The sequence below is a fragment of the Lottia gigantea genome (genome assembly GCF_000327385.1).
Source record: "Lottia gigantea unplaced genomic scaffold LOTGIsca_31, whole genome shotgun sequence".
Taxonomy (NCBI): Eukaryota; Metazoa; Mollusca; class Gastropoda; family Lottiidae; genus Lottia; species Lottia gigantea.
Window position 1 is genome coordinate 1,902,740 of NW_008709027.1, and position 17,431 is coordinate 1,920,170.

The 17,431-nt window shown below is 36.1% G+C and overlaps 2 protein-coding genes across 2 annotated transcripts; both read left to right on the forward strand.

The window, feature by feature from the left end:
- Positions 1 to 228: 228 nt before the first annotated feature.
- Positions 229 to 952, forward strand: LOTGIDRAFT_161911 (hypothetical protein; the record flags this gene model as incomplete). The annotated part of the gene is made up of 2 exons (XM_009057793.1): positions 229 to 526; positions 651 to 952. The coding sequence occupies 2 exons, from the start codon at positions 229 to 231 to the stop codon at positions 950 to 952; spliced, it is 600 nt and encodes a 199-aa protein (XP_009056041.1).
- A 15,147-nt stretch (positions 953 to 16,099) lies between these two features.
- Positions 16,100 to 17,065, forward strand: LOTGIDRAFT_161912 (hypothetical protein; the record flags this gene model as incomplete). The annotated part of the gene is made up of 2 exons (XM_009057794.1): positions 16,100 to 16,127; positions 16,221 to 17,065. 2 exons carry the CDS (start codon positions 16,100 to 16,102, stop codon positions 17,063 to 17,065), a joined length of 873 nt encoding a protein of 290 aa, XP_009056042.1.
- Between the last annotated feature and the right edge of the window lie 366 nt (positions 17,066 to 17,431).

A 17,431-nucleotide genomic window follows, 5' to 3' on the forward strand; every position in this document is an offset into this window, starting at 1 on the left:
TACATCCCATTAATTATATTCATGCCACTCCATCATCTGATGATAAAAACGTATCACAAATTCCTGTAGATCATAATCTGCAAAATTCCAGCAAAATTCCAGCATTACCTTTTAAAAATTATAATCCTTCACAAAGCGATCAATTCAAAAGCATCGAACACTCTTCCCTTCCGATTATTGAAAAACCACAAAGATCGATATCACCAGTAGTTGAAATTCTACAAAATCATGGTGTTATTCCAAATGTTGATAAAGCATTTAACGTCAGAATGTATAATTGGCGAACAAGATTGCGCGGAAGAAATTGACATTGATAATTTATTAGAAAATTTGATTGATTTAGAAAATTGTAAATTAGAGTCCAATAAGAATAATTGTTCAACTGTCCGTTGTTCAGATGAAGATGCTTTTAGACCTAATTCACCAGAAATTGACTTGGATGACGAAGTTCGTGATTCGGACCATGTTCCAGTGGAAGATGATGCTCAAAGTGACGCTCAAAGTGATAACCAAACGGAACCAGTAGGTCGGATAAAACGCAAAAATGGGTCCTCAAAATTGGAGTAGACAACACAATAAACGTTTAAGGATGGAAGGCAAACCATATAAAGGTGTCAAGAAAATTGATGGTCATTTTACTTACAGTTCAGATAAAGGTAGCAGAAAACTAAAAGAAAGAAAATGTACCAAAACGTGCGATAAAAGAAATCGTTGTCGTAACTTAACGGATGATGATCGACAGAAAATTTGTACTGGATTATGGGAAAATATGGACTGGAAAGAGAAGAAAATTTTTGTGAATAGTTTGGTAGATAGAGAGAGTGTAAAGGAAAGAACTGTTGCCAAAGATGATGCAGAATACAGACAAAATGGTTCAAATAAGTATTTCTTGAAGAAAGATAATGAGAAATTACAAGTCTGCAAATCATTGTTTCTGTCTGTTTCTGTCTAGGAGAAAAGACAGTTTATGCATGGATAGCCAATACAGATGATACCGGTATACCAACTAAATCACCGGGCAAACGTCGTTCTACAGGCGATACCATCAAATCAGGTAGTGCTAAAGCTTTTTTGCAAAATCTGCCAAAACTACCGTCACACTATTGTAGATCAAGCAGTACGAAAAATTACCTCGAACCCGTGTTTGGTACTTCGGCAGAATTATATAAGGTGTATAAGTCAGATTGTTTAGACAATGGGAAGGTTTTATGTGGACGAAAACTGTTTTTTTTGGTGTTTTGAGGTTTTAAATCTCCTGAATTTGGCTCTGTTTTCACCAAAAAAAGACAGATGTGACACATGTTGTTCTTACGAAGCTAAAAACCTCGATGAAGCAGTTTATATCCAACATATCAAAGCAAAGGAGGAAGCACGAGCTGAGAGGAATCGCGATAAACAGCGAGCAACAGATGATCCATCAATTGTTGTTTTTACAGTGCAATGCCAGTGCTCTTTACTATAAAACAAAGTTAGGATGCCACAATTTTACAATTTACGACATTGTTAGCAAAGATGTCCAGTGCTACTTTTGGTATGAGAGCCAGGGTGACCTCTGTGCAAGCTCTTTTGCTTCATGTGTGGATCATTACCTACAAAACAGAATAAACGACTCAGTTAAGGAGATAATTATTTATTCAGATGGTTGGTTTAAACAATATTTTATTTCTATATTGATTGAAATTTTTTAAAGAAAATAAGTAAGGTTTCGGAAACAAGCCGAAGCTTATGCTAATCCGGCACCTAATACAATGAAAAGACACAATACAGAAAATATGATATTCGTAAATAAATAAATGGTTATCAATATTTAATAATTTGATAATAGAAAACAATTAATTATATATGTTTGAATATATAAATAAAAACGTGCGAAAGTGCATAGGTGTCCACACCAGACAGGGGTCGTCATCCCCAAGAATTTAGTCCGCCCACGAAGCTGCAGACAAAGATAGTCGGGCTAATCAATTGGAGACAGGGTACATATACAGAATCAGTAACTAGGATAAGAATTTCAAGATCCACCACTGCTGTAAGTATATCAGCAAATAGAATAGGAATACTACTAAGTATACAGTACCAGTAGGGGTAAGTAACAAAGATCAACAACTACAGTATGCAGCACTATCCACCTCTAGGGTAAATCGGAGACATCCACAAATATTGTGGGTATATAACGTCAGCAGCTGTGGTAAGTAATGAATGATCACAAATATGGTAAGTTACAAGGACAGCATCTAGGGCAAGAAGCAAGATCAGCAATTAGATTATTTATAGAAGTATATGTATGTATACTTCAAGGTTACTAGTAGGTAAGTACTAGTAGGTATACAAGATCAACAGTGGGGTTAGTAAGCAAGATCAGCAACTAAAGTATGTGAACAACTAGGGGAGATATACAAGATCCACCACAAAGGTAGGTAAGAGATATTTACAAATGTGATATATATATATATATATGTGGTTGAGATTAGATAACAAAGATCAAGATTTTAAAATATCACTTAAAGGGCAAATACGATATGGTTAAATAGCGAATCTATTTGATAGTCTTATAAAATCATGTACTGTTTGGAATATATGTGCATTTTCAACTTCACTGAGGTGATTTGAACCATGCAATAGAGTATTTTCATCTAGATGGTGCTGTGGTAGTGTGAGTAATGTATCTCTTCTCTGGGCCTGATATTTCGGACAGAAAAGCAAAAAATGTCCCGAGTCTTCAATGGGGTCTCCACATGTACAGGGTGCGAAGTCACCAATGTGTCTTAAGAACGTGTGTAGGTTCAGGTCACCCATTCTATTTCGGAGTCTGCAGTGCACTATTTGGACCGATCTTTTGTCAAGGAAATAATACGATGGTGGAGACGCAATGGATTTTATCAGTAGTTTGAATTCTTTTATACTACATAATGAAGATATGTTTTCGGGTAATGCGTTCCAATCACGGATAGCGGGTGGTAGACCTAGCAAAAAGTGTTCGTAGCTTGTGGCCATGACGTGTATTGTAGTCATAGGAAGATCCCATATGATGTGGGACAAGTGTGCTCAGGTACTGAGGAACCATGTTATGGATCATCTTATAAAAGAGAATAAGGCGATGTTCATACCGTCTTTGTTTAAGTGAACAGAAACCTGATTCCGAATAAAGCAACGAGTGTGACGTACCACAGACTAAGCCGGTTGTTGATCTGAGGCAGTCAAGATGAAGATTTTCTAGTCGACATGAGTCTGTTTCTGTGCAGTTATCTTTTAATACATCACCATAGTCAAACAGGGATAGGATATAAGATTTGTAAATATATTCAAGAGATTTCCTGGAAAGTCTATATTTCATAGAACGAAAACAATTTACTGACTTACTGATTTTACGTATGAGGCTGACAATGTGTTCATCCCATTTACAATTCCGGCTGAATGTAATACCAAGGTGCTTGTGATGCTCAGAATCTTCTAATACGTTATTGTCGAAAGAGAGTAAAAATGAAGAAGGAGAAAGAGAAAGTCATACTGACCGTTTTTTCTGGGCAAAAGACAACATTCCAAGAGCTGGCCCAATTGCTGTTGGTTTTAAGGTCATTGTTTAGAAGGGTTTGGCATTCTGCCGGGTCATTTATGGCCATGAACAGTGACGTGTCATCTGCAAACAGAGGGATGTTAGATTTGATGTCACTGGTGATATCATTTATATATATCAAGAATAAAAGTAGTCCAAGCACCGACCCTTGTTGGACTCCATTTTGAACAGATGACGAGCTTGAGGTTGAGCCTCTTATAACCACAGATTGTGCCCTTTCAGAGAGATAATCTTTGAGAAGCAAAAGCATTTTACCTCTTATGCCTACTGACTGGAGCTTGTAAATGAGGCCTGCATGCCATACGCGGTCAAAAGCTTTGCTTATATCAAAAAATACAGCTTTAGTTTCGAGACCTTCATCAAGGCTACTGCATATATCGTTGTATATATTGATAAGCTGGTATGTGCAAGAGCCATTTTCTGTAAACACTGATTGTGAGACAGAAAGTATTTGCTGTTGTCGGAGAAAATTGTTTAGATATTTATGGATGCATTTTTCAAATACCTTTCCTAGAGTGCCGAGGAGAGAAATCGGGCGATAATTTGAGCAGATGCTAGCATGACCTTTCTTATATATTGGAATGATGTTGGCTTGCTTCCATATGGTGGGAAAGCAGCTTTGTCCTGCAAGAAGTTAAAGAGAGAACACAAAGGAATTGTAATAGATGGACTACAACATTTAAGAATCTTATTTGTTATGTTATCTTTTCTACAGGCCTTTTTTGTCTTCAGAGAATTAAGCATAGCTTTCACATCTTGGGGAGTATAAACGGGAAGTGGAATACAGAGGTCAGATTGAGGTAAGTTTGGAAATGGTTGAGTGGGATTAGGTAGCGTTGATTGGTTGATGAAAAATTGGTTTAGATATTCAGCTTTGACAGCATCTTCTTGGACAATTTGGTTGTTGATTAGGAGTGGAGGAAATGTTTTGATGAACTATTCCTAAAGACTACGTTTTCGACAAGCTTCCACCAATCTTTTTCTTGGAAATGGCCCAGACTTATCTTACCATCGAGATTGTCAAAGAAGTCCTGTTTTACTCTTCGGACCTCTGCAATGACAAAGTTCCTAAAAGAGCGGAAATATTTCCAGTGGTTTGGTGAACCTGTCTGCTTTGCTTTATTGTGAAGTCTGTTCCTATTGCGAATTATCCGCCTGGTGTAGCCATTCATCCACACAGTATCGCGCTCACGGATTACTACATCCTTGTGGGGAACAAATAAGACAACTGCTTCTAGAAGCTTCAGAGAATCGTTTCGCAAGTACATTTGGATCTTGGTGGCTTTCAAAGAGTTTCGCCCAGTCTGTTGCAGAAAGGAAGTTATTGACTGCATCTACATCGAGTTCATTATAATTCCATATGGTAGGCTTGAAACTTGTATTTTCTGGTCGAGGAAGATTTAATACAAGTTCTATCGGACAGTGATCACTAATACCAGCTTTATGTACAATGGTCTCCGAAACTAGATTAGTGTCGGTTACCAATGCAACATCTAGAAGAGTTGGTGAGTGCTCTGTACAACGTGTTGGTTCAGCTACAGTTTGTGTGAATCCGAAGTGTTGGATAATGTTTGTTATTTTATTTGATCTACCAGGAAGCTAATTTTCATTAAAGTCACCTAGAATGAACAGAGGTTTACAATCGTCTTTTGCTTTAGAAATGCTTTCCTGAACAAGTTCCCAATAGTTATCAGAAGATCTAGGTGGAACGTAGAAGGACCCTATCAATAAACGTTTTTTACGATGAATTACTTCAATCCAAACTGCTTCTAAATGAGGAAGACGAAGGTCGTGTCGTTCTTTAGAAAATATATTATTTTTCACGTAGATTGCTACACCAACTCCTACACAAGATGAGCGATTACAGAGCGCTGGAGATTTAAAGTTTTAAAGAATATCTTGGTCTTGGTGAGATTCATTAAGCCATGTCTCAGAAAAGGTGAGTATATCATGGTCTGATAATTCAGCCAGGATATTGGGTTTTTTCCCTAGTAGACTACGAACATTTAGATATAGTACACTTAATCCTGGCCCTGGATTTGGGTGGATATCACCAGAGATAAGTAATAATAGAAAAAACCAAAACGTGGTATAAAGAAAGATGAGTCTTATGGGTATCCAACTGATCAGCCAAAAACTATCAAGATCTACAACGGCGATGCCGATTGCCGACGAACAGAATGCATGGGAGAAGACGAATCATATCTGGCGTGTACGTGAAAAGTATACATATAAGGGGAAAATAATATAGTAGAAATATATATGAAACATAAAATAAGAAAAGGGTATATACATGTTGAGGAGATATGAGCTTATAATTAAGAAAGGTGCTCATATCACGATTGATGAGGCTTATTTTTAAGTTTGAAGGATTTTGGTTAATTGCAATGAATTCATTTAAACATAAACATGTAAAATATAGGCTATTTACTGGTTGAGCTCACTTAAATATTTACAATTCGTAATCATATTTCATAGAAATGATTTCAAAGATTTTTCACTGTTACCTGTATACAATATAAAATAATTACAGGTAAATAACACTTTGATATTGCATGAGAGGCACCTTAAGAAAATCGAAAAAAATAAAATAACTCTTATGTTAGAAATACAAACTAATATACTAACACTTTTACGTGTTAATATCAAATAATTACAGGTAAGCTTCACTTTAATATAATATTTATAATTCATATTTCCAATAGAAATACAAACTAATATACTAACACTTTTACCTGTATAGTAATATTCAGATGGTTGCACATATCAGAACAGAAATATTGTAATGGCGAACATGTTGTTGTTGCTATCTAATAAATACGGAATCAAAATAACTCAGAAGTATTTAGAACGTGGTCACACTCAAATGGAATGCGATTCTATACACGCTGTGATCGAGGGAACCGTTGGCCCATTTATGTGCCACAAAACTATGTTGACAAGATGTGCGAGGCTAGGGTGAAACCGTTTGCTTATAGAGTAGAACTTGTAAATTATGCCTTCTTCAACGATTATTCATCTCTTGGATATTATAGTTCAATTCGTCCAGGAATCAAGGTTGGTGATCCCGTGGTAACAAATTTGCGAGTACTCGAATATTCAGGAGCGTTGATTCGATATAAGAACGGCTACTCGAATGATTTACATGATTTGCCCCGTCGATCAAAACAGAAGAATCCAGATCTGTCAGTTGAACCACTAATTCTCCACAATTCTGCTATTCCGATCAAGAGAAAGAAATTTGATCATTTGCAAGATTTGAAACCCGTAATACCCAACGATTACCATTATTTTTATGATAATCTCCCCCACGAGTGATATTACTGAACACACCCATGTTAACAGTTAATTAGTTCTAATTTCTTATTATCGTTTATAATCGTTTGATTTCAGTGTTCAGCTCTAATTTGCCATGTTGGATAAACAATCCAATTTCAGTTTTCATTGGTTTCATATTGCGCTAAATAAAGTTATTACTGTTGATATAATTAAAACAAAACATAATATGTTTACGCTTCGAAATGCATGCCGAGCTGAAAAACTCAATCGCAGTGTGACATTCGGTGTTGGCATTCCCTGCATGTTCCAGGTGGGGTTTCATAAGAGATGATATAAAAATGTCACCATCGTATAAAACTACGATTTCAACTAATATCCATTTTATCTCGATTGTGCACATCTTCAATCAGTCACATTTTTCATTTCCTAACTTAATAAGTTCATTTTGTAGTAATGGTGGTGTTGATAAAATATCGTATCTCCCTAAACTCAGCTCTATGTTGGGTGTTGAATAATCGTAGATAAATATATCGTATCTCGATTCAACTAATATGACTTAACATCGTATCTCGTATCGTGATTTCTATTGTTTTTTCAATTCCATGGAACTAAATTCAGCAAATATGCATTTCTTTTCGTTGTTGATGTTTCAAATATGGGATCAATAAGATAAAAACTGACAGAAAAAAACAGTTTTTTTCTTCTCCTGAAAACCTTTAAATTCTGAGATACGAGGCTATTGAACCGCAACGACGAGGGAGAAATTTCAATCTCACTTGTTTTAACTATTTCTTGTTCACCTGTTTACAAAACAGTAAGGGCTTTGTGACACTTCGACCTCTTATTATCGGGGAGAGAAGCACTTGGGACGTTGACAGAGGAAAAGATGTTAAATGTTGGGATATGGAACATTTTTTGTTCAGCTGTTTAAAAAAAAAAGGTAAGGCTTTTGGGCTGTCGCTCTCTATAATCATTGGGGCGAGAGGCACTTAAGGCGTTGAAGGATGCAATTTCATATTCAAAATAAGGAAAGTGGTTGCTTTTGAAGTCAGTATTAATTGATATTCATTTACTTATCTAATCTAGCATGATCGAAGCTGTACAGCTGGGATTCAATATAATTCCCATTATCTATTGCATTTACCAGACTAAGATATGGATCAAACAACTATAACGAATCGAAGCGGGACGATATAAACCAAGATTGTGTGTATTAAGGCCCAAGTAAGAACATCTGACCAGTTTCTACAGAAAAGGTTAAATATGGGAATATGCATGTAAACCTCAACAAGTCCAAAATATTTAAGAATGGGGGCATCCTAAAGAAAAACGGTATTTTGATAATAGAGCGGTAACAGTAAATCAATACAAATATTTATATAGGTGTGATACTTATTACAACGAATGCTTTAGATCTGAGTGTGGTATATATAAACTTGTGTAAACCTATTAAATATTTTATAAAATTATAAATAATCAATGATAATAGACGGCTTAAAATTCTGTACAATTAAAGGGACAGATGCGCCATTCTTTTTACCAACCATTTTAGTCTCAGAAAGGGAATTTTTCAGGCTTAACAAATCAGTAATGGTGTTCACAGTTAACCTCCGAAATTTGAGAGATTTATACCCATGTGTGTGCAGAATAATCCGTGTTTGAATGTTAAAATGACGATATTTTGTGATATATAGAAAATACATAAACATGTATAGATATAGTGAGTAACATTCCTAGTTTGAAGTATTTTTAAAGGAATTTTAGTGCTACTGAATAATTAATTAAATATATTCGAGACTCAAATCAACCACCCAGAATGGCGCATCTGTCCCTTTAAGATTAATCTGGTAGAACAAATTGGTGTACAAAGGTTAAAAATCTGCTGTATTATCAAGGATAAATCTCCCAGAAGTGAATTCTATCTATAGGTGCGGGCACACGAGCGGTCTTAGTCCGAGATTTTTGTCGCCGATTAGAGTTTAGAGTAAAATCTCGCATGTGCCCCTGCTTCCACGACAAAATTATCGCATCTCCGACAGGATTTATAATATGAAACAAGTTTGATAATTTGTTACAAAACATAATAATAACGTAACGGCTTTGAAGATTTGAATAACATTTATTCGGGAAGGACAACACCAGGAACAATAAGCATCAATACAGGTACAACAGAGGAACATCAATACGGGTAAAATACAGGAACATCAATACGGGTAAAATACAGGAACATCAATACAGGTAAAATACAGGAACATCTATCATCCCGAGACCAAAAGGGCAGGGGCCCAGTGGGAGCGAGAAATTGGACTCCCAAACTACATGACCCTTTAACTAGAGTTATACCTAGATCTCGCCTAGGTCTCTCTTCCTTCTAGAATCAGGTCCTATTCCTTTTTATCAGGCTCAAAGATATGAACTATATTCTGATTGGTTGAAACCTAAGCGTCCATATCCTTGAGACCTGATTGGATAAAGCTAATGCAAGAAGGGCGTTGATTGGTCAAGGGACTGACCATGAGAATGTTGACATTTGCTGACACAGGAACACAATGCATGATCTTTTATAATACTTCATTAGTATAAGCTTAATTAGTTGGGTAGACTCAAAACAAAAAGGTATTATTGTCAAGGACTAAAGGTGTTAAAAGGCTACGTAGTATTATCTAATATACTACCCTTAGATGAAGATGCTACATTAGCAATGACAACATATATTTAATTTCAAGTAGCCGAGGTGTTAATTGACTCTTTAAATATTCTATTCGTTACCTGTTCTGACACACATTGCTAGTCAACCTTAATAATACATTGTGTTACAAATTGTCTCCGATATATAAACAGACCGTCATCTTTCATTTTCCTCTCTTCAGCATTATGATCAATGATCTGGCCCTGGATTATGTAAAGCATATAGAGCTCTCGGTTAGCACGGCTCTATATGCAGATGACAGTTCGATATGGACTGGTCACAATGACCTCAATAAAGTTAAATGGCGTATGCAACCAAGTTGCTAAATGGGGCTTCATTATTTCGGAAGCTAAAACCGTCGGTTTGTTCTGCAGCAGAAAGAAAGATCACGACAGTATTGACCTTAGACTGAATGGTGTGAAGATTAAGCATGAGAATTCAGTAAGGTTCCTGGGAGTACACTTTAACAGGTGTCTGACTTGGAGTACGCACATTGACTATATCTGTAACCGGTCTACAAAAATCTTAAATGTTATGCGTTATGTTTCAGGTACCACATGGGGAGCAAACAGAGAAACTCTAATGATGATGTACAGGTCACTGGTTCGTTCAGTTATTGATTATGGTTGTATTGCCTATGGTAAAGCAAGTGATACTCAACTGAAGAAACTCGACGTTCTACACATGAAAGCTATACATATTGCCACCTTGGCAGCTGTAGGTACGAAGAATGAGGCTCTACTTCAGGAGGTGGGAGAGAAACCCCTCTCTCTTCGGAGGGAGGAGCTATCTCTCATATTCTGGGGAAAACTTCAGTATTTGTCCGAAAGCTGTCCGACGTATTCCAGCATCAGAAGATTTACTCGTGTCGGAAATAACCAGAAGAATCGGAGTATTTCTTACGGGCAAGCGGTCACTGATCTATTGAGAGAGCATCAGCTCGATCAAGTAACGATCCTTGAACGACGCCTATCGGCTACTCCGTTTTGGAAGGTTACCAACCCGACAGTCAACACCCAGCTGATCCAGAGTACCAACAAGCACGAGAACCCAGTGGGAGCAAGAGCTCGCGCTCTTGATCTCATTGATTCCGTGTACGCCGACCATTTGAAGATCTACACCAAGAGTAGTACCGCAACAGGTTACGGTTTGTGCATCCCAGCAAAAGGCATCCGCATCAGTAAAAGAATCCCCCCGCACTGTTCAGTGTTCACAGCAGAACTTTTTGCCATCAGGGACGCGGTAGCATGGCTGTCCGTCAATCACACGGAGCATGCCGCGATTCCATCCGACTCGCTAAGCAGCCTCCAATCTATTTTTCTCACCTCTTCTAATTGCAGGTCAGAAGTTTTTTCCGAAATAAGAAGAATGATCCACAACTACCAAACCAACAACGACCAGAAGATTGAATTAGAATGGGCTCCATCGCACGTCTCCATTCCTGGCAATGATCAAGCAGACCGTTGTGCCAAGGAAAGTCTGAGTCTGGAGGATATCGAGCCTGTAGAATACTCCTATTCGGAGTTCTGCAGTATCGTATCTTCTAGGATCAACCAGAAATGGTCTGACATGTTACGGAACCTCGACACCGCAAGATACCAGATTGATCCGAAGATACCAAACCAAACCAAACCAAACCATCCATGTGTAGCCATCTGCAAAGTGGCAACCAGACTCCGGACCAACAACGTACTACGAGACCATCAGTTCAACGCTATTAAATGTCGCTGCGGCCACGTTGCCACAAGGTCGCATGTCCTCATTTAATGCACTGAACTGAAACCCGCTCGTAAGCCACTACTAGAGTATCTGGAAACCAACGGCATACCACTCACCATACAGAATGTTTTGGCTCCACCCACGGACCACTGGTATACGATAATGGAACTAGTCTTCCATTTTATAACCAAATCTGTCTTGAACAGATAGGCTAAGTTTTTTTTACTCAAAGTTTCTTAACACTTTTTAATTATATCCAATCAATTTAACAAGTTTCATTGCAGAAACATTAGAGAACATCTCTCCCCCCTTTTGTGAAAGCTTCCCCCCATCTCTTTCCTCCGTCTTTTTCTCACTTTCTTTTTTTTTCTTTTTTTTTCAGGTCTTCGAGTTTTCCAACAGATAACAGATAATCTAACCAAATCAAACCAAACCAACAACTACCATTCGACTACCAATCAACAAGAAATACCATGATCAGAACGAGTTTGGAAGAATGAAGGAGACCGAGTAACTCACGCCACACCATCCAGGACCGAGTTTCACCGCCATGTCATTCGACCCGACCAGATCTAACGAAGAATCAACAACCAAACCAACAACACCGAATCATCCAATTTGATCCAATCCAACTACCAACTACTACGACTACCAACAACTACCTAGTTTGCGATATCAGCATCCGCTGGAAGCGAAAGTTAACTTGTCATCTACCTACCTACCTACCTTCATTTTCCTTTCAATTGCATACTCCGCAAGTAGCCTAATTATCGACATGGTTGAAAAGGACTGGATGGAGATTTTTGTCTCCTCGTGTGCCCGTGCCAGTCGGTGAAACTCGACAAGACTCTAGTCGGCGACAAAAATCTGCGACCAAGACCGCTCGTGTGCCCGCACCTGCTACAAATCGAATATGGTAATCTTATCGAAAGAGCACAAAGAATTTGTATGCATCTCCAAATGCCATTTATTTTCAAGCAAAAAGTCGGACGCCTTTAGTCTGATCTATGTCAATCTCCCGGTGGAGTTTAAAACTTCAACTACTGCCACCTAATTTGGAACTTTTGCAGCAAAGAGTCAAGTGCCAAAAAGACACTAAGATTTGTATTTAATGATCACGATTCGGGCTACGATCAGCTCCTCATCAAAGCTAATATGGACAGCCTCCATCTTAGCAGTCAAAAGATTTTCGCAACCGAATGCTACAAAATCCAAAATAATCTACTGCCCTCCTACTTATCCAAACTTATAAATATCAACACTGACAATACCAGGCAGAAAGGAAGAGTCAAGGCTACCTACCATGGACTTCACACAATAAAGTTTCGCATGGCTAAGATATGGAATGCCCTCACTGCCCCGACAACCGATGTAAGTATTATCTTACTATCTTTTTTCCTTCAGTGCTCACTTCATCTTAATATACTGTTGTTTTTCTTTTACTCAATCTCATTTCATCTTACTTAATTTGCTATTAATTTTGTGATAGACTTGTTTTATTGTCCTAATGACATGGGACCCTTGTTATTTGTTATGCCTTTTTATCTTATATTTATTTTTTAATTTAAGTCGGTGAAAAACATTAAATAGAGATTTGTATTAAGGTATTTTTGTGGCCGAAATACGTTAAGGGGGTTATCACACAATTTACGGGAAAAAAAGTAGAGTTATCAGCTACAAATGAATTTTTCATTCAGACAAAAGAAATGTAGTTTTAATTACGTGACATCTTAATCTACATACTAACATTCCACTTTATTTTCTATTGTACTCTCCCTTACTGATCGATTGTATTTTTTTAGTCAGTATGATACGGACGCCCGAGGTGAGAGTTGTCTACGGACACTCGAGTTGTAAGTTAGTCTGCGGATAACGGACACTCTAGGTCGAAGGGTCTAGCCAGTATGGAACAAGGAACGAACATACTAACCATCTAGTAAGGCGGTGGAACAAATTATTTATGGTTTCGTTTTCATAAGGTCATATGGATAAGGTAGGTAGGAAAAAAATATTTTTTTTAGATATTTTATATTATATAAATAATACATGGAATAAATCCTATCTGGATGAGATAAATGATTTATATTTTAAGGTTTGTATTTACTTCACACTGTTTTGACTGTTCAATTTTACATGTGAAGAGTATGAATCTGTGTTTAAATATTGGCATGAAATCTATCACCGGATTTTCAAATAGATCGTCTGCTAGGACAGTCAAGGTGTTTGGCTTACCACACTCTGACGTAACTACAGTAGGCAAAAAACATCGGAGAAGCATGTAACCGATCATACATCGAGTGCGGAGTGGCACTTTCAAAAGCACATTTCATGACTATAGTTAAGTCGAGTTTCGTTTTGATTTGTTGAAGCCTGAATAATATATTTTGTCGCCATCTTGTTGACTATCAATGTAAAAATTTACCGGTTATATAAATCGAATATATGGAATTCATTCATTTTAGTTTTCTAGTTTTTATAAAATTTATTTTAGTACAGTCAAGTAACCTAATTTCGTACTAACTTATTTTTCGTGCATCCCCGGAAATTATTAATAATTTACATGTGTGACCTCGCGTGACCTCCGCATTTGCTTGTTTTGATCAACATGGGTTGTCTGCACACTGTCAGCTAGTAGAATAAATCCAATAGTTTTAAGCAAGGTAAAATGTATTAATGTATACTTTGACAAATACAAAATGGCAGATTTCAGTTATTACCAAATATTAAAATTTCTTATCGGCCGAATTTCCTTATAATCTCAACCTGTAATCGGAATTTCAAGTGTCGTCTGATAGAATATATTCTAGCGAACGACGTCATGTGACAAGCTAGCGGACTCCGTGTCAGCAGAAAAATTCTATGGAACACAATGTGGGTAATATCCTTATGTTGTTTCAATGACTTTTAGCAATTAATCACTCTTACGTTTTACTTATCTAATTTTGTCAGTCAATTTTTTTTTTCTTAAATCATTTAAAGGCATTGTCACTAGTTATAATGAAAAATTATTAAAGATAAATACTAAGAGAAGTTAAATGTATCGCTGCAGTATCTATACAACGCTTCTTTCTCGACTTATTTATAGATCAAACATTTTACACGAAAATAGGCGACGCATTTTGCCGCCGTTGTCGAGTTGGTTACTCATAAAATATGGGCCAAAGTGAGGGATTCATAAAGAAAATCGAAACAAACCAATTCTAATTATTTTATAGAACTTCTAGGAAACAAAAATGTCCAAATATAGAGTAGTCTCGATCGTATAGGACTCTTACTGGAAGCATTTATTTTTATGTAGCTAGTAGTAGCTGGTGCAGGTCTTGATTGATCGAGACATACTATATTATTTATATATTTCAACAAAATGATCGGGCGTATAGTCTTGTTCATCTGAGGCATAAAAGGGCGCACGAGTTGTGTCTGGACTGATGGTGAAGTACCAGTTATTTATAGCACAATCTCGTGAACTGATTATTGAACGAAATATGTAATCTCAGAAATAGAAAGTTTGTATTCAATAATTGGCACACGCATTTGTGCACATTATATGATGTTCTGGCAGTCAGTGTTGTAATATAACGTAGATCTATTCAAATATTGAAAAAATCAAAAAAAAAAAAAAAAAATCATCAAACACTCCATAATTTTTTTTGTGTCGCTGGGTTTGGAACACCTTCGGTCGGGAAAACGGAACCATAAGTAATTTTTTCCAAAGCCTAGGTACTAGAAGATTTGAGATGCAAATTCTGCCGAAATGGTGCTAGCAAAATCCCCATAATCTTATAAAATTTCCAAAATTATTTATGATGAAATAATACGAAATTTGTGTATTTATATAAATAATACCATGGAAATAAGAAAAAAAACCTTACGGTATATAAAGTCTAAAATATTTTATGAATCGTCAGTTTCCTGGTTATAACCGAATAGAAATCCTATCTGGATAACCGCTTTCGCAATGCCACAAAAAGCAATCTAGATAACTTTTTATTGTTAGTAACACGTCATGTCACAGTTGACGGAATTAAACTATGCAATGGTCATCGGTATTTAATATGAACATAATAACAAAATATTTTTTTTTTTCGGTTTTGTCTTCCCAAGCATATCGACGTACTTAATTAATACTTTTCTTGCGATTTTCAATTAGCCTAGAGGTAGACTTGTCTATCTGGATAACTTCTAGAATCGAGTAAGTTTATTTGCCAATGCAAAAGCCACTGTAATTTATTCGGATAGGACTGGGTAGAACCGAATTATACTATTTCAGTGCGAAAATTAATGCGGGCGTATAATGTCGTTGCCTCTGTCTATCCACAATTGTTGGGTGCATGTGGAGAGTGGATTTCCTGACGGATTTTGACAAAACTTGGTGTGAGTGTTTGTAATCACCCAAGGATGAATCCTATTGAAAATATGTAAAGAGTTATTGTCATTGTTCTTGAAAATGCGTTGTCGACACGATGACGGATTTTGACGAAACTTGTTGTGAGTGTTTGTAATCACCCTAGGATTAACCTAATTAAAAGGTTTAGCTTATAAACACTTTAAAAGGCACAATTCTCGAATGATTTTAAAGAAAATTGTTGGAATCGTTCATTATCACCCAAGAATTAAAAAGCATATAAATCGAAATAGGGGCTCAATACATCAATTGTAGAGAAATATAGAAATAGTTTTATGTGAATTGGTCGCTTTACTATTAACAATAAATTCTGTGCAGCAAATCTATTGTTCTATTTTATAATCTCCAACACATGTTCAAAATCAAAAAATCAATTCTAATTTTTTATTATGTAAGTAAATTCTCGAAAGCTTTTGCTAAAAAGTAAGGAAACATGGTGAAGCTCAAACGCAATTTAAAATGTGAGTAAGGATATTACTGAATTCAAGGTAATTAATATATCATTATAAACCTCAAATAAATGAAAATAACTTGAATTATTTTACTATTTTCAGATTGTAACATATCAGTGAAGTATTTTAAATATTTACTGGTGCTGTTGGTAGTTATTTATATTTGGACTACATTTTCTTTTCATGGAAATTCACGTTATCTGATTCCTCAGATAGAAAAAATCCAAAAAGATCATGTGTTGAACATTCCTGTAAATCAGAATGACGATGGAATTAATGGACTTTTGACGAATAAAACGCCTTTGAAAGAAAACAAATGGAAACCCTCTGTACAAGAATATTATAAAAGTCATTATGGAAATTGTCAATTTTCAGTGGTAAAAGAGAATAAAATAAGTTGTAAAAACATTCTAGAAACTGGTAGAGGTCTGATTTTACCTCAAGACGAGAAAAGATTGTGTAATTTAACCAAAATCAGTGAATTATTTCGTCAAATTAATGGGTATGATAATAAATATATTACCAATGAGGAACTAGATTTTCCATTAGCCTTTGGAATTCGACTCTGTGATTCAGAAAATCAAGTTGAACAATTATTACGAACTATTTATCGTCCACACAATTTCTATTGTTTACATGTTGATAAACAAAACTCCAGTACCAAAACATATCAACATTTAAAATCTATAGCCAAATGTTTTGATAATGTCATTATTTTATCTCAAATACGAACAGTGTATGGTTCTATTAAATTGGTTTATGCCGATTTATTGTGTATGGAAAAAGCCTTAAATTCAAAAGTCAACTGGAAATATCATTTGAACATGGCTGGATCGGAAATGCCCATTAAAACTAATCTTGAAATAGTAAAAATATGTAAGATATTAAAAGGTAGAAACGGCCTTGAAAGTCAACCAATGCCTGCCAGGAGTGCATTGCGTTATTGAAGAAGATTTGATATTTCTGGTGATATTCCGATTTATATTGGTGAAAAAAGCAAACCATTTCAATATGAACTAAAATACAGAAAAAGTTGTGCTTATGGTTTGATGTCTAGAAACTTTACGAAGTTTATATTGACCAATGAGTTATCAAAATCATTTCTGAACTATCTGAAAGACACTTACGCACCAGATGAAACTTATTTCCCCTCATTGAATTTCTTGAATAATGCACCAGGAGGATATAACGTTACATTAAAGCACTCCAATTTTGATTACATTTCCAGGATAGTTTTGTTGCAATGGGACAAAATAGTATGCAATGGGACATTTCGTCATGCTGTATGTGTATTTAATAGTAACGCTCTGAAA